This window comes from Phyllostomus hastatus, unplaced genomic scaffold, assembly GCF_019186645.2.
Source record: "Phyllostomus hastatus isolate PE091 unplaced genomic scaffold, TTU_PhHast_1.1 phas_contig_1162, whole genome shotgun sequence".
In the NCBI taxonomy this organism is placed as follows: domain Eukaryota; kingdom Metazoa; phylum Chordata; class Mammalia; order Chiroptera; family Phyllostomidae; genus Phyllostomus; species Phyllostomus hastatus.
This window is the reverse complement of record NW_025333537.1, coordinates 12687501-12708705: the sequence shown is the minus strand read 5'-3', so window position 1 is coordinate 12708705 and position 21205 is coordinate 12687501. Positions and strand designations below refer to the sequence as shown.

General features: G+C 61.5%; 1 protein-coding gene across 6 annotated transcripts in view; it reads right to left on the bottom strand.

The window, feature by feature from the left end:
• The window catches only part of GLT1D1 (glycosyltransferase 1 domain containing 1), a 36110-nt gene that overhangs the window by 10619 nt on the left and 4286 nt on the right, over positions 1-21205 (bottom strand). For 4 of the 6 annotated variants that reach the window (XM_045846356.1, XM_045846378.1, XM_045846365.1 and 1 more), the window contains exons 2-8: positions 20593-20741; positions 18677-18782; positions 16956-17007; positions 11656-11692; positions 10031-10087; positions 7382-7477; positions 6746-6795 (exon numbers count right to left, since the gene is read on the bottom strand). In XM_045846356.1, the coding sequence (XP_045702312.1) occupies positions 6746-6795; positions 7382-7477; positions 10031-10087; positions 11656-11692; positions 16956-17007; positions 18677-18782; positions 20593-20741 (547 nt within the window). Of the gene's footprint in view, positions 1-6745; positions 6796-7381; positions 7478-10030; positions 10088-11655; positions 11693-16907; positions 17008-18676; positions 18783-20592; positions 20742-21205 lie in introns of all 6 variants that reach the window. The other 2 variants (XM_045846397.1, XM_045846372.1) reach the window with 2 other exon arrangements.

The window sequence follows — 21205 nt, the reverse complement described above, 5'->3', positions numbered from 1 at the left end:
ACGGTCCAAACAGAGCAAACACGTACACACACACACACACACTCTCTCTCTCTCTCTCTGTCTCTCCCCTCTCTCCGTGGGGCTACGGGAACCCTGGGCACAGTGGGACACGGACACTGCCACCCCCTCGGGGGACCCGACCCCTGCTCCCATCCTCGGAAAGGCGGGCCTGGGTCATTAGGGCGTGGATTTTGCTGTAGAGTCTTTGAGACCAAATGAGCTGGAACGGTTAACAGGTCTGTGACAAAGGACACGAGAGAACTAAACGTTATTTTTAACGGGGAGCCCCCCCCCAGAGACACAGATGTGAGGCCAACGGCGCTCCCACCGGCTGGGGAACCGATAAGTACAGGGAAGTCCCCCACACAGGGGAGTGCCACTCGGCCGCAACAAAGAACAACGCTCCACGCCTGCCGTGACTCGGATGAACCCAGACACGACGCTGAGTGGGAGGCCCCGGCACAGAGGCCCCAGGGGCTGCGATCCCGAGTCTGCGATCCCCACGGGGAGCGTCCAGACCAGGCAAGTCCCCAGAGACAGAGGGCAGATTCGTGGTTGCTGGGGGCAGGGGGCCCGGGGGTGGGGGTGAGGGAGGGGGAGGGCAAGTGACTGTTTGGAGCTGTGGGCGGGGTTTCCCGCGGGCTGACCTGTGGGGGCGGGGCAGGGGGGGTGACGGCTGCAGAACTTCGTGAAAGTCCCGACACCCACTGGGTCGTACGCTTTGCAGGGAGGTGTTTGTGGCGTGCGAACTATGTCTCGACTCTTTGGAAAGGCACATGCGGCTTTGCCATCGCGACCCGCTGTCCTCGGCGCCTCAGCCTCCGTCACAGCTGCAGGCCCCGGTCCCCGGGGATGCCAGGCCCCGCGCTTCCTCCCGTCCCGTCCCCGGGGGTGAATCTGTTTGCTGAACCAACGCGAAAATCAGCAGCAGTGTTTGCGAGCCGACCTGCTACGCCAGGATTTTCACTCCACGTGGTTTTTTAAGCAGACTCGCGTGCAGAGGCACAGAGGGCGGCAGGGACTGAACAGGCCCTGGAGACGACCCCGGGGTGAGCCCCGGGTGCCGCTCCTACTGACGAGTGGCCCTGGGCCCCGCTTTCCCCTTCTGTGGCATGAGGAACCGCATGCACCCTGGGCTCACGGAGGATCTAATCAGCCCAAACCCACCCGGTGGGAGGAGCTGCACGGGACACAGGGGGCTTCCGCGGGAGCCTGGAAGGGAGCCCGCTGGCTCTCGGACCCTGCTGCACAGGGCGAGAGCGGGGGCTGCCGTTGGCACGACCGGTTCACACGTTTCCGAGCTCCTCCTCGAGTGTGCGCGTGCGAGGGGACATCGCCACACTATTCAATGCCCCCGAATGGGGGCACCCGCCACCCTCCTGACCACAGACCAAACCCCGGGACTGTGTGGTCACAGTGACCTCTCCTCAGGGATGTCCCCTCGCTGGGTGCCAGGAGGACCTCAGGGGACACCCCTCGGCTGTGACGGGGACCCCACAAGCCTGCTCAGGATGAGGCTGCTGCATATGCTTCTCACTATCGGCTTCCCAGACTGCAGACTCCCCCAGAGCCGCCGAGAGGCTGGCTTCGCCCTGCACTGGCTCCCCCGGTGTTACTAACAATGACACTGTTTAGAAAGAACAGACAAAACGTTCTTAAATGCGTGCGAGTACAATGCAGAGTCTGAAACACCGTGTAAACACGTTTGACTAAGTCGGCGTCATCCTGCCACTCCGGATGAGCCTGGAGTGAGGGCCGATGCAATTTCTCTTCTCATTCACGCTCTGCCCGGAGGTGTTAGCGATGACAAATGCAGTCCCCGACAGTGCGGCGGAGGTGACCGGCGGAGGTGACAATAGCCCTGACGCTCATCACACTCACCGTACTCACTGAAACCATTCTGTTTCCCAGAAAACCCTGTGTGTGTGGGGGGGGGACCCCAAACCCTTCAGACCACTGGTATGACCGAGACGTACCCCCGAAACTGGGAACGCTGTTCATTGACATCCTCAAGATCCCTTTGAAGGCTGAACGGGCAGATGTGGGTGCATCAGAAAAGGAAATTATTCCTGGGTAGGATTTTGTACGGTTTCACGTATTTTCAGAGCAAACTCGGAGGAAGGGCACAGGAGGCAGGCAGCTCCGAAACCAGGTAATTAATTGCACGCGGGAGGGCTCTGCAGTGCTGCACATGGACAGAACCCGCTGTCGGGCAAATGAGCGGCAGAGGCCGTGGCGTTTCTGTCAGTAAGAAACTGGCCTGTGAGAAGGGGCCCTGAAGCCAGGCATTGTTCAGAAAGAGGTAACAGGCTTATTTATAACCGTTACAAAAGTCCGCCGCTGGGACCTGATTGCCGAGATGTTCTGACCTGCGTTGCTGCCTTAATTCTCTGCTTTTGTATTAAAAATGCGCATACAGAGTAAAAAGGAAGGATTGCCAATGTGCGATTTCCGCCTCCAATTTTCCAGCGGAAATCATACACACGGGACCTCGTGGGTGGGGGGAAGCATCCCTGGGGAGCAGTCGGCCCTGGGGTAGCCGCGGTGTGGCCCTGCCCTCTTCCTGTTTCCGCTGGTGCCCCGGTGGGCTGGGGGCTGTGCTGGGGCCCCAGAGGGCCACATGGAGGCTGCAGAGACCATGCTATTCCTGGTGTGGACCTGAGAAAGAAGGTTCCTACCAACCAGGGCTCCTGGCGACTCACTGGGCTCAAATTAAAACAAAAACAGAACATAGCAGCCATTTCTACACAGGGGCCTCTTGTGCAAACGGCACTTGGGGAACAAGCCTGCCGTGAACTGCCCACCTGCACTGGGCTCCTGCCCCGCGAGCCGGCCCTTATAAAGGAGCACCTGGAATCCTATTTCAGCCAATAGGACCGAGGCTTTCCTTGTCCAATAGGAGCTGTGCAGCTATGTCCCCATCAGTATCTCCACCTGCCCATTAGTGGGGCTCCATTCTGACCAATCAGGAAAGGGCCTGTTGGGCCAATCAAACTGTGAGGATTTGGAGTTCATTTGCATGAGGATGAGCCAATCAGAGCCCAGGGGTGGGGCCTTCTGTCTATATAAGCCAGCTCCCCCGCTTGCCCAGAAGACTGAAGACAAGCTTTCCTGGCTGGAGGCTAAGTGCAGAGGACTTGCTGGCAATGGAGCGGGGCCGGAGAGGCCGGGCCCAGGGCCGCGGTGCAGGCGTGCTGTCTCGTATCTGGAGTGTAACACCGTTGAGCTATTTCGTAGTCATGCTGTGTCACAACTGAGCTGTTCTGCACTGAATAGACTATTCTTCTTCGCCGCACCCCAAAGTGGGGACCCCTGTTGGCACTGAATTGGCGCCAACAGCCATCTCGACACTAGTAAGACATTGAAAAAAACTCAAGGCTGCGCACAGTTGATTGTTTATTCCTGTTGCTGTGAAGAGTCCCTATTTAGCTGCGGCTCGCTCTTGCCTAGCCCATGCTGGGCCCGCACTTGCATTGCCACGCTTCTTGCCTGCGGCCTGTTAACATCTCCACCTCCAGTGAGAGGGCCCTGGAGCTCAGAGCGCTGCTGTGACTTAGCTGGGTTCATCCCGTGGGCAGGCCGGGTGCTGGGCAGAGCTCACGGGCTGGTAGCTTGACTCTGGGGCTAACCTCTCGAAGCTGTGTTCTCCTGCCTCTCCCCTTTGCACTCAGGAGCTTCCTATGGCAGCTCGTCAGAAGCTGACGTGGACAAGGGAGCACCTGCCTGCTCCCCTGCCTCCCGCCCACTGCTGTCCATGTGCATCTCCTGTCTCTGCCTCTCTCCAAAGGGTACACCATTCTGTCCACCAGCAAGGCCCCCCTCTGTCCCTATGACCCACCGGTCCCCCACAGGGGGACAGGCACACACCCCATCTGAGGAACCTGCCCCATCCAACCTCCCCCCGACCGTCTTTCTACGTCCACCTCCCAAACCCAGCCCTGCCTTTTCGCCATCTGTCCACCTCATCTCCTTACAGTGCCCAGGTCCCCTGCAAGCCATGCCCGGGGCCTGCACAAGGTCCACCACATTTGCTAGATGAAGGCTTTCCCGCTGGCCCTCCCTCGCCTGCTGCTGATTCTTCTTGTTCGAATTATCCTCAGCAACTGAGTTACATCACACCCCTAACATTTTATCACTAAAGCTAAACTGCCCACCGAAAGCCTTCTTTTGACTCTACATTTTAGTTTCCGAGTCCACATTTTACTTATGCTCATTCCCGGATAGAAATTCCTCCTGCTGCAAATTTTATTAGCATGCTTCTGCTCTGGTGGTTATTTAGGTAAAAATAATGTCAAGGAGGAAAAAAAAAGCAAATTCTACAGACCGCTGCAATACATAATACTTAAACTAAAGGGAAAACGGCAACTTCCAAGAGAAAAGTAAAAACAGCATTACATTTTTCTGGATTTACCTTCCACATCAGCTCATTCCAAATCTCTTAGTGAAGCCGAGTGGAACGAAAGACAAGGCCGGGGAGGCGGGAAGGGCAGACGTTCTCATGTAATGAGGGCATGTGTGATGAAACTTTAAAAAGCAGAGGCCCTGCAGACGGCCGGGAGAAGTCCCACCCCCGCTTCTGAGCTTATTTATTTTCCAGCAAACACAGATTGTGTCAACTCCAGGCTCAAGGAAAACAATCTCTGGTATGAGAAGTAATCGAGGAAAGTCATTGAGCCGTCCCGCTCGTTCCAGCCTTTGAGGCCACACTCCTTCCTTATCAAAGACCACCAGAAAAGTCTGCCCCCCCAAGACCCCCACAAACCAGGGACACAGGCTTGCCAAGCTGAGCGAGATGGGGAGCTTTAAGGGGACACCAGAGCCGGAGTCAAGCCCTCCTGCAGCTGCAACGGACCCCAGAACATGCACACGGTGGGCGAGACCTTTACGCACACCCGCAGGACAGCGCCCACGGGCCGGGCACGGGTGGGGGCCCTGCCGTGGGTTCCCAACACCCGGGGGGCTGGGAGCGCTTCCTTAGTCAGGCCTGCTTGACGTGTGGGGAAACCGAGGCACGCAGAGCGGAACTGCACCCAGCCCACACGTAACCCCTCTCCGCGGGACGCACAGGATGCCGGCGGCGTCCAAAGGCGCCAACCGACTCGGCAGCGGCGAGCGGCGCTGCGTGACTTGGGCGGCTTCGCAGGGGGCCAGGGTCCGGCTCCATGGAGGGCTCTCGCCGAGGGTCCCCACGGAAGTGCACAGACGCGTGGCGTCTAAACAAGTGGACGCTCTCTCACGCCGCCGAGGAGCACCACCCTGCGGTGCCACAGACGACGGGGAGAGGAGAGCCCAGCCGGCGAGGGGTCTGCTCCACCCCCGGGGCTGCGTCCGCAGCGGCCCCACCAAGCATTGCATGAAGAAGTGGGCCAGGAAGGACATGAAGCTTATATGTAGGTACATGCATATATATACACACATGTACATAGTGTGTATATATGTACGCACACACAGTGTGCATGTTCAGGTCACGAACGAGGCCGTGAAGGCGTGTCGGCCTCCCACAACGTGGGTCCCTCACTGGGGTCTCTCGGTGGAGGGGGAGGGGCAAGAAGGGACTGTGCGCCCCCGCCCCGGTTGTCCCTGTGGCCGGACCGCGCTCTTCTTCCAGACGCGTTCATTGGCCGGGAGACGCGATCTGCCTCAGAGCCGCGCACCTGCGCAGGCGCGGCACCGCCTCCGGAAGCACGTGATTCGCGCAGAGTCTGGGGCGCCCCGGAGCAGCCGTCCCCCGAGGAAGACGCGCGCGCGCAACAGCGCCCTCAGTCCACGCTCCAGCGCGGCTGTGTGCGATGTGCGATATCCGGTCACATGAGGGTTTCTGTGCGCCCCCCAATTCGACCTCTGACCCGCGTCCCAGCCCTACTTCCCAGTCGCCGGCCCGTTGCCCCGCACGGCGGGGGCCAGGGCTCAGAATCCACCCCAAGGTCGTCGGGGCGGCTGCTCGTCCTGCGTGCCCAGGGGCGCAGCCCCGAGGCCGACTCCGGAAATGGACGGACGTCCGGGAGCCTGGGCGTGAGCGCGGCTGGAGCTGGCTGCAGCCGAGTGGTCAGTCGAGGCAGGTCTGCCAACGTCGCGGCTGAGCCGGAACAAGATCTGGGGAGACCGTGGCACCCAGGAAACAGCCAATGCCCTGGCCCCACGGAGGGAATACGTTTAGGAGGGAACACATGCACACACGTGCATTCACACGCATTCACGCACACGCGCACACACGTATGCACACAAATGGAAACACTGCCCCTCCCCCATCCCCACGCTCCTGGTTCCTCAAGCAACCCCCAAGGTCGGGGATGAGCACATCCCCCCAGGTGAGCGCCCCCTGCTGGCAGAGGCTTATCGGTGCGGCTTGGGTGCGAGTCCCGCAGAACCAAGCGGTACAGGGACACCGGCCTTGCATCTGTTTGCTGCGCTGTTTCGGGGAGGGTCTGAGGCAGCCTGGACCACACCCCGGGCTCGTCTTCTGCTCAGTTCGCCTTCCCTGCATGAGACTGTCTCTTCTTGGGGCCCCTCTGCGTCCCCCCTGAGGACCTGCCTGTCACCCTTGGGGGCAACGCACCCATCGTAAAGATGCATGAAAGCCTCCTAACCCAGAACCACGGTCTGGTTTTCATCGTTAAAAAGGCAAGCAGGCTTTGTCCTTACTTCACAAGGACGAAGTAATTTGGTTAGAGAAGTACTGTGAGCAGAGTTTGGACAACACAGAACAACCGAGACGCGGGAACGCACTCGGCGTCGGCCGGCTCACCTCGGGGCCCGCGATCACCAGGTAGACGCCGGGGTCCTGTCGGTGCCACTCTGGGGGGAAGAAAAGGGAAGACACTTTACCATGGCTGAACGTCACAGCGGCAAACACAGAGCTACTACGACTTTCACTCTAATATAAATTATTTCATGCTTCGCTTTCATTCACAGTAGCCCATTTAATTTATATGTATTTTAAAACATAAATGTTTGACACTTTCTCGCTGCTAGGTGAGCAGTGCTGTTCTAGGACGTTTCGCATTGTCCAGGTGTATTAGGCAGCGAGAGCCGACACGCCACCGAAACTCGGGAACAGACTGCAGAGCGTCCAGAGTCTCGTGGGCGACAAACCCCTGAGTGCATCACGTGAATGACACGCGTGAGGCATGTTCAGTTACAGTTATTTCAGCCTTAGAGTAAACAGCCGGATTTTATGCTTTCCGCAGAAGCCGAGGGCACGGGAAAGCAACTACAATGACGACAAGCACTATTGTTTTTCCTGGTTTTCCAAAGTAGCAACCTAGACTCAGTTCTGTGGACACGCGAGGAAGAGAAGATGGAGGCCCCAGCCCTACCGAGAGCAAGGCTCAGATGGCCACCCCACAGGGGTCCCTGAAACTGGGGAGCCTCGGAGACGTACCTGAGAACGCGTCCACCAGATACAGAGGGTCCTTGACCTGCCGGAGCCCGCACACCAGCAGGAACACACGCACGTCCCCAGCACGCGGGGTGATCTCTGCAACAGCACAGGCCAGGGCCCCTCAGTGGCCGGTGCTCGGCCCCCTGACGGGCAGCTCGGGAGCCCCGCCCCTCACCTTTCTTAGTTCCCTCCCTGCCCGTGAACCTGAACCGAGCCCAGCAGGCAGCACCGGGGAGGCGAGGACGAGCCTCCCCGCCCGGAGTCGCCCATACTCCCACGAAGCCACGTGGAATCACACGGCGGTTGTCTCAGACCATACCGCATGTCAGGGTGGCTCGTTACACAGAACCAGGTGGTGGTCAACAGAAATGGTTACTACCATTCACGCGAGCTGACCTAAAACTTCGTCGTCTGCAAATTTGCATAGAGGGACAAAACATCACGCACATAAAATGTTGCCACTTATCTGTGCATTCCATCCCACCACAACTTGGGGCAGATGGTCTCACTTTCCTGTGCTTCTGCACGTCTCGAGGGGGGCCATGACCGGTCTGAATGCAGCAGACACGCGGACCCCACTCGGGCACAGAAGCTGAGCAAGAACCCGGGTGCCTGGCCAGCTCCGGAGAGCATCCTTGCTGGGACGGAAAGGTCCAGACGCCCCCCCCTTAGAAAAGCCCTGAAAACCGTCGCGGTCTCTGAGTGAACTGTGGGTGCTCTCCGGGAGCTGTGTGGAGAGTTTTGTCTTTCCCCGACACCCTGGAACGCATCTGAGAGGCACAGACTTTCGTGAGTCCCTGCCTGACCCCAAGTTGAGGCGAGGAGCGACGTGAACTCCTCACTCACATGCGAGCGCGTCAGCTGTCTCTCCGAGGTCACCACTCCCTGGAGGACGGCGCTTTCATCTCCAAAATGAAAAGCGTCGTTTTCATTCTCTGGCACAGACGGCCTGACTATCTAGGGACTCATTGGCTGCTTCTGTGCCCAGATCGATCCACAAGAAGCCACTTTCTGTCCCCACTTTTCTATTCTAGCTGCTGTTTATTTTTTTTCACGGTCTTATAAAGAGAGAAGTGCCAGACCGTCAGATGGGCGCGTTTGACTTAGTGAATTTCGGCCGGCACGCTGCCCTCCGGGGCCGGCACTGACAGCCCTGGGATTCCCTCCTGAGAGGCTCGTGACTTGCCCGGGAGTAGCCCGAGGGAGAACAGCCACACCGCCTGACTCCGGCAGAGGGCCCTCCCCCCCCCCACAGAACAACACATGGCCTTTGGAAAGAGGGATGACGCTGGGTAAACAACCCGAACGGCAACAGAAGTAAAACGGGAAGGAGAAGAAGAGGCCAGAGTGGCCAGGCCGAATGTGAAAGTCCCGCGGTTCCCGGGTGGGACGCCCGGCCAGGACTGACACTGCACAGTCTCGGCCGCCGGCCCCGCCCACGACCCGGGGGGCGCCCCTCAGAGTCACTGGGCTGGCGGCTGCCGAGGGTTACGGGATCGCTAAGACTGTGCAGCAGAGTGTCACTGTCTGCAGCTCAAACTGCAAGTGACAAGTGGCAGCTGCTGGCTGCCGGGGGCTCCCGGGGAAACTGGAGACGGGGGACGAGCGGGGCGGGCCCCCCTGTGGAGGCTGGACCACCACAGAGACGCACGGCCACACGAGTGAGCGCACACGCCTGATCGCAAAACCCGGGGCGCTGGCTACCCTACAACCTCTGACCCCACAGCCAGCCTCTGGTCCAGCGGCTCCTGCACAAGAGCCTCCACCCCGGGTATCTAGGGCACGGAAACACGTGTAAGGGAAAAAAGAAAAAGAAAAAAGAAAGAAAGAAAAAAGAAACATGTGTAATACCACCCAGAACAATAAAACCCTCCAAATAAGGTCATACTATATATTAAATATAATGTATGTATAGATATGACCATATAATTTTATATTTTACAAAAATATAATTTTATATGTCATAAAATATATAGTTACACATCATAAAAATTATAACTGCGTTATACTATGATGTTTTATTGACCGTGATTTTTTATTTTTAATTATTTTATTGTTCAAGTCCTTTTTTAAAATTATGTAGATAATGATTGTAAAGACAGAAATATAATAGGTAAGAGCTACCATAATGAATGTCATTAAAATTACATGTAAGTCCGTCAAGAACCCCCGTGCACCTAACGCGGTGGAGAGAGACCACCGGAACCCTCCAACAGCGGGTCCCTGTTGGTGCCGGGTCCAGGGGCTCAGGTCTTTGCCTTTTCGCCCACCCGACCTCGTTCCCGCTGCTCTGTGAAGGCCATTTATTCGGCGTCTCACTGACAGAGTTCCAGGCAATGAGCCTGGGGGGCAGGTGGCACCCAGCAGCTCGAGTGTCACCTGGAGTGAGTGACGGTGCCCGCCCAGGCGCTGCGCACTAGCACAGGTGTCGGGACAGGCGTCGGGGGGCCCGGTGTCCAGCTGCCTCCCTCCCGGAGGGTGTCCCCCAGAACGGAGCAACCAGGCCGCCCCCTGACCTCGCCTCGATCCGCCTGGTGGCTCTGCCCGTCCCTCCTTCCACCTGCACCAGCCAAGGACTCTGGGGGCAGCCTCTGTCCCCAGACCCTGGGAGCGCAGTCCAGCCAGAACCCCCCGGGCCCGCTCTCTCACCTGCGCGCTGGAGGAAGGCGTCCCAGCGAAACTCGGTGCTGGGCGAGGTCGCGATTCCTGGGCGGGAGGAGAGAGAGAAAGAGAAAGTTCAGGGTGCTGGGACGTGAGCAGCGGCTCGGTGTCATCATGAAAGGGCGCCCACACATGGTCCCTTGAGGCCACTTTGGTCCTTGGTGACAGATCAGGTCAGGAGCAGAGAACCCCGGACAGTTTCTGAGGGGGAGTGGGGTCCCCGGGCACGGGCTTCGGGGGTGCAGGCGCCTCGGGGCCCCCGGCCCTGCAGCCTGCTGAGCAGGGGGACCCCCAGGGGGTTCATCTGGCTGGAGACTGAGGTTCAAAGAGCGTCGGTGGTGTTGAAAACGGTCGGGACCTCGCGGTGTGGTTTCGGAGACTGCAGCCCCCCCCTCGAGAGCAAGCTCTGAAAGGGGCTGGTGAGTCCCCCCGGAAAACCAGGTCATAGCGCAGGGGACAGGCATAACTCGATTCTGTCACCGAGGGCCCGTGGGAATCCGGAATGAAACGCACATCTGTGCCCTCGGAGGCTGGCCCTGCTCAGCGAGGAAACCCGGTCGGCATCACCCGGATGCCTGAGTTCAGGGCATAAGGAGTGAAACTCCCCACGTCATGACACACGTCCTGACGGCCACCTGGCGCCTGCCTGTCTCTCGGACCCCGCCTGAGAATATTTCCGTGTTTCTTCAACTGTTTTCTGTAATAGTGTCCGTTTCTTATGACTGTAGCCTGTTGCACACGGATTGCTAAGCTATGCACTCCCCAACCCCAGTAAAAGCCATGTGGGGAGAAGGGCTGGGGGCGTTCCCCACCAGAGGGAGTCAGCACCCCTTTTCCCGCCAGAGCAACGAGATTGCAGCTGGGACGACTCTTTATTTCCATCTGTGGCGCCCCCCCCAGGCACCCCACTGGCCGAATTCCCCTCAGAAACCGTGTGGAGTGGGCGGGGGCCGTGTTCAAACCCTCGAGGAGCCGAGGCTTCCCCACCATCCAGCGTGTCCCTCTCGGTGGCTCGGGCCCCAGCGGAGGAGAGGGGACGCCACCCCCCTGCCCTGACCCTCACGCGCCTTCCTGTGCCCCGGGTCGGCACGTCCTCCTCACCTGAGGTCTCTGAGCAATGACAGCCATGTGGATGAGGGGCCTGGTGGCTCGGAGGCAGATGTCACCAAAGCCCCCCGATCACGAGGTGCCCCTGAGCTGGGCGTAAGAGGAACCTGAACCCACAACCTTGGCCTCGGCACCTGTGCTAACCTCAGGCTGGAATCGGTTCTGTGTTCCTCTCGGGAACGGCCCCTCCCCCACTGCTGCCAGATGGGCGGGGGTTCCCTGCCTGGGCAGGTGGCCCCAGGGGCCCGGGAAAGGGCGTTCGGGGGGGGGCGGTGGTACTTCCACTGGTTGGAATGTTGAGTGAGCTGCGTTTTAACCTATTATTTCATGGTTTTCCTCTGTTTATCTTATAGATTAATGTCGGGGAAATAATAAAAGTGTATCCATCCTATGAACCGTTTTCTAGGGGAACCTCCGGTATGGTATCCATCCCTCCACACACCTGTCAGCGTGTGTCTCTCAAACAGAGGGGCCGAGTTTTTTCAAATCCACTTAAAAATGCTCACCTTGAGTCTGGACGTAGATCTTGCCCTTGGCGTGCGGCTTTGGAGAAGAGGGGAGAAAGAAAAAGCAAGTAAACACTGAAGTCTCTTTGCCACAACTGCTTTTCCCATTAGAATGGACGAGAGTCACAAAACATTTCCGTGGAAAGCGCCCCAGAGCGCGGGCTGCACAGCCGCTCACAGACCAGCCGGTCTGCCTGCGAGAGCAGAGCGCCGCCCGCGCCCCAGCGGCGGTTCACTCGCCAAGAACGCGGCGTCGGGACGGTGAGGAGCGCCGGGAACGCGGCCCCGGGAGCTGGGCGTGACGCTGCGGTGTATGCGAGTCTCCCGTCGCCGCGTTCGCAGTGAAGTTACTGACGTTCCCGCCAGGGCGTGTCAGGGACGGAGCCCACCGTGTGCTGACGCCGAAGGCAGGCGTTTGGGGAACCAGGCTTTGGGGGTGCACATCCTTGAGTAGGAAGAGGACACCCCTCCTCTTTGGAGAAGGAAGAAGAGGGGATGGGGGGAGAGGGGGAAGAGACGGGGAGGGGAGGAGGAGGAGGGAGGGAGGGGGCGCAGTGTGTCGGAGACAAGAAGGCAGCCATGGGGGCCTGACCCGTCCTGGCGTGCAAGCGGACTCTCTTGGGGACCCTGGAGGGACGCCCCGAACACCTCAGTGGCATCCAGAAGGGCCGCACCTGCGGGACCGACCTAGACGTTGGTACCCAGACAGGGGCTCCCCATTCCTGCCGCCGCTGGCTGTCCTGGGGCCCTCACAGAACTGCCGGGAGGTGTGCGTGTCTGGAGGGAGGGGTCTGCCGCACGGGTGTGTGGGTGTCGGTGTGTCGGCGGGAGGGGAGGGGTCTCCATTTTCAGGGTCTGGGAGGAACCTTGCTCCTTCTGCCCCTTCCCGAGGCCGGAGGAGCCCAGGTCCCCTGGGCCTGACCCCTGCAGCCCCCGGGGCCTGCGGCCCGGGACGATGGACCGGGTGCCGGGTCGGGCCAGTCTGCACCGGCGAGCCGCCAGCCGGCAGCAACACGGCGGGTTCCCATCCTTCCATTAACGCCCGCTTCCCAGATCAAACTTTCTGCAGGCGCAAACCACAGCAACTATCACTCTTGAAATCTATGCGCAAGCTCATGCTTCGCACGTGGAAAAAGAATTAACTTTTACTTCGAAGTTGCAAGTGTGGATGACGGCTTCGCTGGCAGCACTTTCAGAGGCGCCCGAATCTCTGAACGGGGGCCCTGGCCCTGGAGAGGGGGGGCTCTCGGAACACACACCCGCCACGAAAACCAGTGACCCGGGGTCGGCACCGCTGGGGGCACACGGGTCTCTCCTCTTCTCCCCCTGCTCTGTGCCTGCGGAAAGCTGTTTTCCAGCAAGGAGAGAAAATAACGACCTTGTAAAAAGGAGTGGGCACAGCCTGGTCCCTGGCTCCGACAGCGGAACCGGACGAAGAGAGACTTTTGCAGAAAAGAAGGTGCCCGCGAAGAACGTGGGGAGGGGCCACAAGCCCGGCCCGGGCCCGGGCCCCTGCCACCCGCCGCGGAGCAGCCCGGAGGCAGGGGACTAAAGCCGGGGTGATCCTGGCAAAGCCCCGGGGAGCGGGAGGGAAGGGCTGGCCTGGTCCAGTGGCTCGGGAAATAGGAACGCCAGCCGGCCAGTTCCAAGATAAGTGAGATCAAAGCAAAGGAAAAACAACAACAAAAAAACCCCACTGTGAAAGCTGTGGCTCAACAGCTGAGAATCATTGCTGGTTTCACTCAAAGCTCCCCCGGCCCCGTCCGCCTCTGTGGCTCGGGCACTCGGGGGGGACGCCGTGGCTGGTGCCCGGCGTGGGAGCCCCCGGATCGCGGGTGCTGATGAGTTTTGCACCCCCTCGGGTTATTTGAGAACTTTCCCATCCCCGGGGACATCGCGTGGGGAAAAGCGCTGCAGAGAACATTTGCGGCTCCGTCAAGACGCCCCTGAGGAACAGCCCGTCTTAATGGAAGTTATTAAAAATGATTAGCTTCGCGGGCTCTGCGCCGGCCCCGGGGGTTCCCGCTCAGGTGCGCGCGGCGGGGAGGGGCCGGGCTGCAAACCCCCGAGAGTCTGGAGATGAAACCAGGAGACGCACGCTTTCAGGGTTCCATCCGCCGTGGTGGAAACTGTAACAAAAGGCAAGGTCCTGCCCAGGCGGTTTTCGGAGACAATCAGATACAAAGTGACGACGGACCACACAGGAAGAAGTGGTTAAGTGGTCCGCAGGAGAGGACCAGTTTGCTGGACACTCAGCCATGAGTGGGCGGGCAGCTCAGCCCCAGGAGGCCGGTGCTGGCCCCTGGGTTCAGCATCGGGGCTCGCCTGGGCCTCAGGCCAGGCAGGGGGCAGCCCGGGGAACCTGTCTTGCTCTCTCTGGCGTTCCCACTGCTGCGACAAAGTGGTTTTTCTGTAACAAGTGCCCAGGCAAGGGAGGTAAACCAGGCTGAGAAGGGGGTGACTCAGAGTTTCTGAATTTAAAAAAAGATCGCTGAAACATAACCCCTCCAGGGTGCGCGGCTCAGGGCCGACCCAGGCCAGGGGACCGAGGTGTCACTGTGGTCCTCAAGCCGTATCTCCTCCGGCTGGAGATTGTCTAAGACTAGTCCACAAGCAAACATCTGCAATATCAGGTCACGTCCTCTGATTGGCAGTTACGGGGGAAGCGTGAGGATGGTCTGGTTAAGTCTTCACAGGCCTGTGGGGTTCTGGACCCGATGGGGAGACCATTTAAATAGCTCCTGCGCAGCGAAGAGCTTTAATACACAACGGATTTGTTTCTTTCACGTTCTGCAGAAATATTTAAATGTTTACATGTTCCCGGGAGTGCCTGATGAATTCGGGGAGAGAACTGTAAATCTGGACGGGCCTGGAAGCGCCTGGGTTTGCACGGGGCGCGCCGGCTGCACCCTGCGTCCGGCAGGAAGTCCAAACTCGGTGCCGACGGCATTCGCGTTTCCACAGAGTCCGCCGTATCACAGTCAGGCAGGTGCAGCGAGTCCAATCCCCACGACTGACGAATGGAGCTTGTAATATCGCACGGCGGAGGGCTGCTGAGCGCCCGCCCGCGGCTGGACCTGCGTGGTGAGCGCTCCCCACGCGGCGGGCGCGCCCTGGGTGGGCAGGGCCCAGGGCGATGGCGCGCCCCACGGGGGCGGCGGGGGGGAGGCGTGCTGTCCTGTTGAGTGACCTGTGGCATCAGCGTCACTTCCGAGCTCATTGGGGTGGCACCGGCCCGAGACAGACTGGTGCAAGGGTGGCCTCCGAAATCGCGCAGTCAAAGCTCTCCCAGAGGGCTGGCCTCCCCCACTGCGTGCAGATTGAGCTCCCCACCCCTGGCACATCTCCGCCACCGTGGCTGAGCCTTCTTGGAACTGGGGGGCACCCCCCACTTGAATGCAGGGGCAGCCCTGCAAAGCAGCCGCCAGCCTCGTGGGGCCTCTGAGCATCTGACAGGGAGCTGGTCCGAGCAGGGCAGGGCCCCGAGGGTCAAGTGCACTCGGGTTAACTTACGGCCGAAGGACGCCAAGTCACTGACCAGGGCCGGCGCTCCCAGTCCTGCGTGTGTGGCCTTCGTGTTTTGATGGTGAGATGTTGGATCTCGTGGGTGAGAGTGAGGAACCTGGCCCCGGCCAGGGAGGGGTCCGGCAAAAAGCCCTTGGCTTCTGGGAAGGAATCGATGGGACGCCCGAGAGGCACGTCTTTGTTTAGGGCGGGGCCAGCCGTGCCAGGAAGCCCACCCCCGTGATCCTGGGTGGGGACTTCGGGTCCAGCAGGACGGGCGGATGCAGACTGCACTGCGGCGGGCGGGCACTGAACCAGCCAATCCGTCAAGCGTAGGTAATGCACTCCAGTAAGGGTTTGGGGCCACAGTCTTGGGGGAGCAATGCTCCAGGCTTATCGTTCCAGACCAATAACCGGAGGGCGGGACGCCTCTGTGTCCGTCGGGGAGAAGCCCCGGAAGCTCACCCCCGGGGGCCCCTCTCGGGGCTCGGTGCACTGGGCGCCCTTTCCCGGGACGCAGCCAAGAGCACAGTGAATCTCCAGTCCTGCGAGCTCTTCCGGCAGCTCTTGAAACTTGGGGGGTTCTGGGAACCGCCTGAGCTTGCAGTTGGCGTCCAAGTGAGGGCGGTCTTGGAGACAGAGCCCTTACACTTGGCAGTGAAAATAAAATGTACTGTTGGAACTGGTCTCCCTGGTTGCCACTCGCTTTTTAAAAAGGGGGCCGTGGAACGTGTCCAGGCACACCCACGGCCCACTGCTGCAGGCTGCCTCTCACGTCTCTCAGCCGCCCCAGTGCAGGGCGCGCGCCTGGGCTCACGAGTGTTCTCGCTTCAGCGAGGTTCGAGGAGACACCAGCTTCGGACCCGCCTTTGTGCCCTGAGCTCCCTCTCTCCGCATCAACGCCGCGTCACATACATATTCCGCCTTTTGAAGTCGAGAAAGCAATAAGGAGCCGACGCCACGGATCTTCCTCGCCTGAGATTATTGGAACCTGAATCCGGTTTGATAATAACGAGGCAGGACCAGCCAACACGCAGCCCGAACCACCCTGCTCCCCGAAATCCAGAATGCAAAATTGAAAACAGAAGCTGGTGGCTCGATAATGAAGAGCGGAACTTAATTACTCAGAAGCGGTGCCGCTGTTCAGAATACACAAATAAAAATCAGTGTCTCTACAAGAAAAAAACAACCCCATCTGAAATACCTACATAAGTAAGGCCAAATAATAAACCTATATATTATTCATGCATAGTTTTTATTGGCAAAAACTAATCAAATGAGGGTATTGAGCTGAACTTTATTCAAAAATCACCCGCCCCCCCCAAAAAAAGAACTGTATGAAAAAGCAGGCCCACACTCGAATTTAATAACTAACTCACACCGCTCTGAACTACAGAACGGACCCACCCTGTGTTTCATTGGGTTTTTATTCGGAGGGCTCTGACGTCACCCTCCGGGAGTACGCCGTCCATCTGGGCTGCTGTCTCGGTCCCCGCCAGCGGCCCGGTGGCTGGGAAGGGAGGGGCGTCTCTCTGCCCACAGGGACGGCTGCGGGGGGCCCGGGACGGTGCCTGTGGCCGAGCACACAGACGCGGCCGGCGAGGGGCCCGCTTCCGTCTGAGAGGCACGGCGACCCCGGGGCAGCATGCCGCCCCCCTCCGAGACTGCCCCTCCGGCGGTGGGGGTGGGGCGCTGTCGGTCCCCGCAGAGCGGCCTCTCCGGTCTGGGTCCCACCACGTCCCCGCCACGTCCCCACCCACGGCTGCAACCGGAGCGCGGTGCACGGAGACACGTACCCACTGCAGGCCCGCCGCTGCCCTCATGGACTCCGTGAACGCCACGGCGAACCTGGCGAGAGGAAGACAAGGGAGGGAGGGAGACGAGGTCAGGGCAGACCCAGGGAGCACGGCCGGGAGCGGCTCCGGGGGCGGGATGGGGGGGGTGTGGGGGACCGGGTTAGAAGCCCCACCGGGCAGGTGCCGTCCAGGCCCCTCACCCCCGGGCACGGGCCACCAGCGTGCATCTGGGCGCGCCCCCAGGAAACGGGCACATGCCAGAGAGAGGTTCTCAAGGCTCCAAGCGCCCCACCGTCCTGTGGCTGCTGCACGAGGTCAGGGGAGGCGCCAGAGGGCCAGGAACAGGGAGCGGGGGGGCTGGGACCTCTGAGTCTACGGGACCCTCCAAGGGCGGACGGCCCTGCCCAGTAGCTGGGCCAAAGGAAGCTCCTGGTGCGCATGCAAGGGTTCCTGGGTGCACATGCAGGGGTTACCCGTGTACACCCCGCAGACAGCCCCCCCACCACCACAGCAGAGTTCCATTCGTCAGCCTGGTGGTGAGGGAGATAGCTGGTCACCAGGAGGCCCACGGGGGGAGAGTTGGGGCCCAGGACCGTGAGTGGGCGGTCCTCCCAGCACTGGGACCCAGAGGGCACAGCCGCCCCAACCCCCCCACCCCGTCTTCCCCTCCTCCCGCCCTCCTGCCCCTCGGCCGCCAATCCAGATACGCCCCCCACCGACGGGGACACAAACAGTCTCCCCTCGGGGGCCGTGCGGCCGGGCGAGGAGGACAGACGCCAGTGGCTCGGGCACCTGAGCCCCACGCACGGGTGGTGCAGAACCAGGCCAGGACAGCGGGGTCGGTCTGCGAGGCCCTCCCAGGCCCCTGGACAGGGACGGGGAGGCAGGTACGCTGCGTTCGGGGACACAGGACAGAAAAGCGACGTGACGGTGATTCCCAGAGCAGGGCGGCTCCCTCCTGCCCACGAACCCCAACCGCTGGCCCCCCAGGGGCCGGCGTGTGTCTGACAGCAGCGCGGCGGGCGGCGCTGATGATAATAGTGTGTGTGGGGGGGGGGCTCGTTCCGCTCCGCGTCCCCAGGCAGAGTTACTTCCCGTCTGCAAGCCGGGCAGCGCCCAGGCTGCCCGGGCGGGCGCGAAGGCCGCACACTCCGAGAGGGTGGGAACCGCGCGGGGACACCCGTGAGGACAGACCGCCGTTGGAGGCGAGCCCGGCTGTGTCCACGCCGTTGTCCCGTGTCCCCCACGCGCACACGGAGTGCGCGCTCTATCTGAGGAAGGTGGGGTCGCCACCCGTGTGTGCAGGGCAGTGCGCACGCCTGCTCGGGGCCACAGGTGTGCCGGGCCGTGGCAGCACCTGCTGGGGGGGCGGTCCAGGGCCCGCCGACCTCGAGGTCCGAACGCCGCTGCTCACGCGGCCCGACCACGCGGCGTGTCCCGGGAGACTCGGCCAGCGTCACTTGCGGTCGAGGAGTCGCTCAACGGCCGCGACCGGGTTAGGAGGCCGCGGCACGGCCGAACAAAGGAACAAGCGCCGCGTGAAAGGAGACCGACAGGAGGGAGAGGAGGAGGTGGGCCCCCCCCCCCCGTCGGAGGGAGACCTCCGGGGCTCTCAGGCCTCCCCGTCTCCGCGTCCCACGAGCTCCGCCCGCACGGCCGCGTGTCCGCCCCGGAGACGCCCCGCCCACCTCCCCGCCCCCCTCCGCCGCCCCCGGGGGTACCTGGCCTCCTCGAGGACCCTCCCCATCACCCGGCGCTTCTCCGCCTGGTTCACGTCTTCGTTCAGGTCGGTTCCGCCGAAGACGATCCCGAACGGGATCCCGTGACCTGCGGGGCGGGGGGGCGGCGGAGGCGCTGTGGGCACGGCCCCGCCCACCGGCCCCAACGTGGGGGCTCGAGACGCCATTGGCCCCCGGGGCTCGGGGACGGAGACCGGCCGCCAGCTGGGCTGCACCCCACTCCCCTGCGGGGGGGGGGGAACGGGGGGGGCGGGTGTGACTGTGACGGGCAGGACGCTGCCCCCGTGGTCGGGACCATCGGAAGGCGGTCTGCTTCACGCGTGAGCACGCGAGCACGCGTGGCCCCGCCACCTACGGAGCCGACCCTTCCCAGGCAGCGGGGGGTCTGGGACCCTGGGGGTTCATGGCGGAAACAGGGCGCTTCAGACCGCGGCTCACGACGGCAGACACCGTCAAGTGGGGCGCCCCGCCCGAGGGACTCCCTCAAGGACTCCTGAAGGTCACCTAAACACTTCAAGCCCGGCGATGGCCTGCGAGGCGCCGGAGAGACCGGATCTGACTCGGGTCCCCGCTGCGGGGGTTCGTCCAACGAGCCACAGCTCCCGGGACTCAGCGCGAGCGACAAGAGGCCGACCGTCCGCTCCGTCATCTGCCGGCGAGCAGAGTGTCCCCGCCTGTCGCTCTGCTGGGGGGCGCCCCCCCGTGACGTCCGAGCTAAGGGCGCTGCAGGCGACGGTGCCTCGTGGGCGGGGGCAGCACGGCTGCCGGAAGCAGCAGAAGACAAGGGACAACTCAGACGCTGTTAACGAGTGTGTGTGTGTGTGTGTGTGTGTGAGTGTGCGCACACGCTGAGACTCGTGCAGCAAGAGGGACAAAACCTCCTGCGAAGGGAAGAGACCAAGTGCCTCTAGGCCAACACGGTGTGTGTGCAAACAGGACAGACACACACTGCTGGGGACACAGGACGTCGGTGCAAGGACACACACACGCACACACATGCACAGACTGGCTGCCAGGGCCTCTGGGGAAGGGACCTGGAGGACCAGAGGGCTGGGACCAGGGAGAGACGTAGTTTCTGCTCGCTGACACTTCACGCTGGTGGTGTTCCTTCCTGCGGACGAGTCGGACCTTCCCCTCGATCCACACGGACGGGCGTGGAGACCACCCAGCACGGGCGGCTCCGGTTCTGAGGGGGGGGTTAGACTAGGGGGGTGGGTGCAGAGACAAGGTGCACTGTTCCAGCACGTGGCCCAGAGGGACATCCATGGCGGGCACTGAGCTGGCCTCCAGCGATGCCCAGGCCCCGGTTCTCAGCGGCCGGGACTCCGTACAGGGAAGGGGAACCGAGGCGGACACAACAGAGGTCGCTAACCAGCTCCCCGGAAGGGACGCCCTCGGCATCACATTTGCACACTAGAATGGGCGCCTGAGAAGGATGCGGTCGCCTGATTCTCGGAGGAGGGAACCGCCGCGGTGCGGAAGCCGGGTAGCGGGGCGTTTGACGGCCTGGAGTTAGGTAAGCGACTTAATAAAGAATCTGAGAGTTCGGGCTGCTGGTTCCCGAAACACCCGCCTCGCGTCCCCTGGGGTGGCAGCCTCTGAGGACGGCCCTGCGGCCTAGGGGTCTGCACCCGGATGCTCGGGGGCCGCTCCTGGGCAGCGCGAACACCTTCCGAGCGAGTCCGCTCTCAGTAGTTACAGCTACGTGTTCTGGAAAATTCCCCCGGGAGGAAAAGCACAGCAGAAAGGTCACCGAGCTCCTCCCCCTGGGGACGCAGATAAGCAGGATGAGCCCTTTATCCGTCCATGTGTTACTGGACGGCGCAGGCGCTGGGCTGCCAGGGTCCCCCCCGCAGCACTGCCCCAGGAGCGGGGGGGGGAGACGAAGGGTCGCCTACCTCGCAAGAGCCGGCCCGCCCGGTAGGCGTGCAGCGCCAGGGCCGCCTCCGCGTCCGCGGCCCGGATGAGCTCCGCCACCTCCGACCGGCTGTCATAGTCCAGGGCGTCCTTCAGGACGCACACGTGGCCGGCGGCTTCGAGATGGTCCCTGGACGGAGACAGAGGAGCGGAGAGAGGAATCGGTGGGCGGGCACGGCGCATGCCTCGGGCTCTGCCGGGACAGAGGCTCCGAATCGGAACATGATCTCAATCCAAGGGCCCGCAGAGTGCGTCCGCCGGCGGCCCCGCCGCGGCCCTCCGCCCAGAACACCCGTGACAGGGCCCGTGGGCCAGGACGGCCGCCACGCACCGCCCGGCCTCGGGGACCCCGGGCTGCGCTGGGGCCGGGCCAGTGGGGCGACGGCCACTTCGGGGTGCGCTGGCCGCCGCAGACACAGACCCTCAGGGCTAGTGTTCAGCGGCGTCTGCCTGGCCAGCAGGCCCCCTCTCGGCGGGCTGTGTGCCGCTGTCTTCTCCTGCCCCTTCGCGACGAGGGACACCCTGTTTGGTTTTTGGCATCTGTTACTCATTTATTTTATTTTATTTTTTATTGATTTAAGAGAGAGAAGAAGG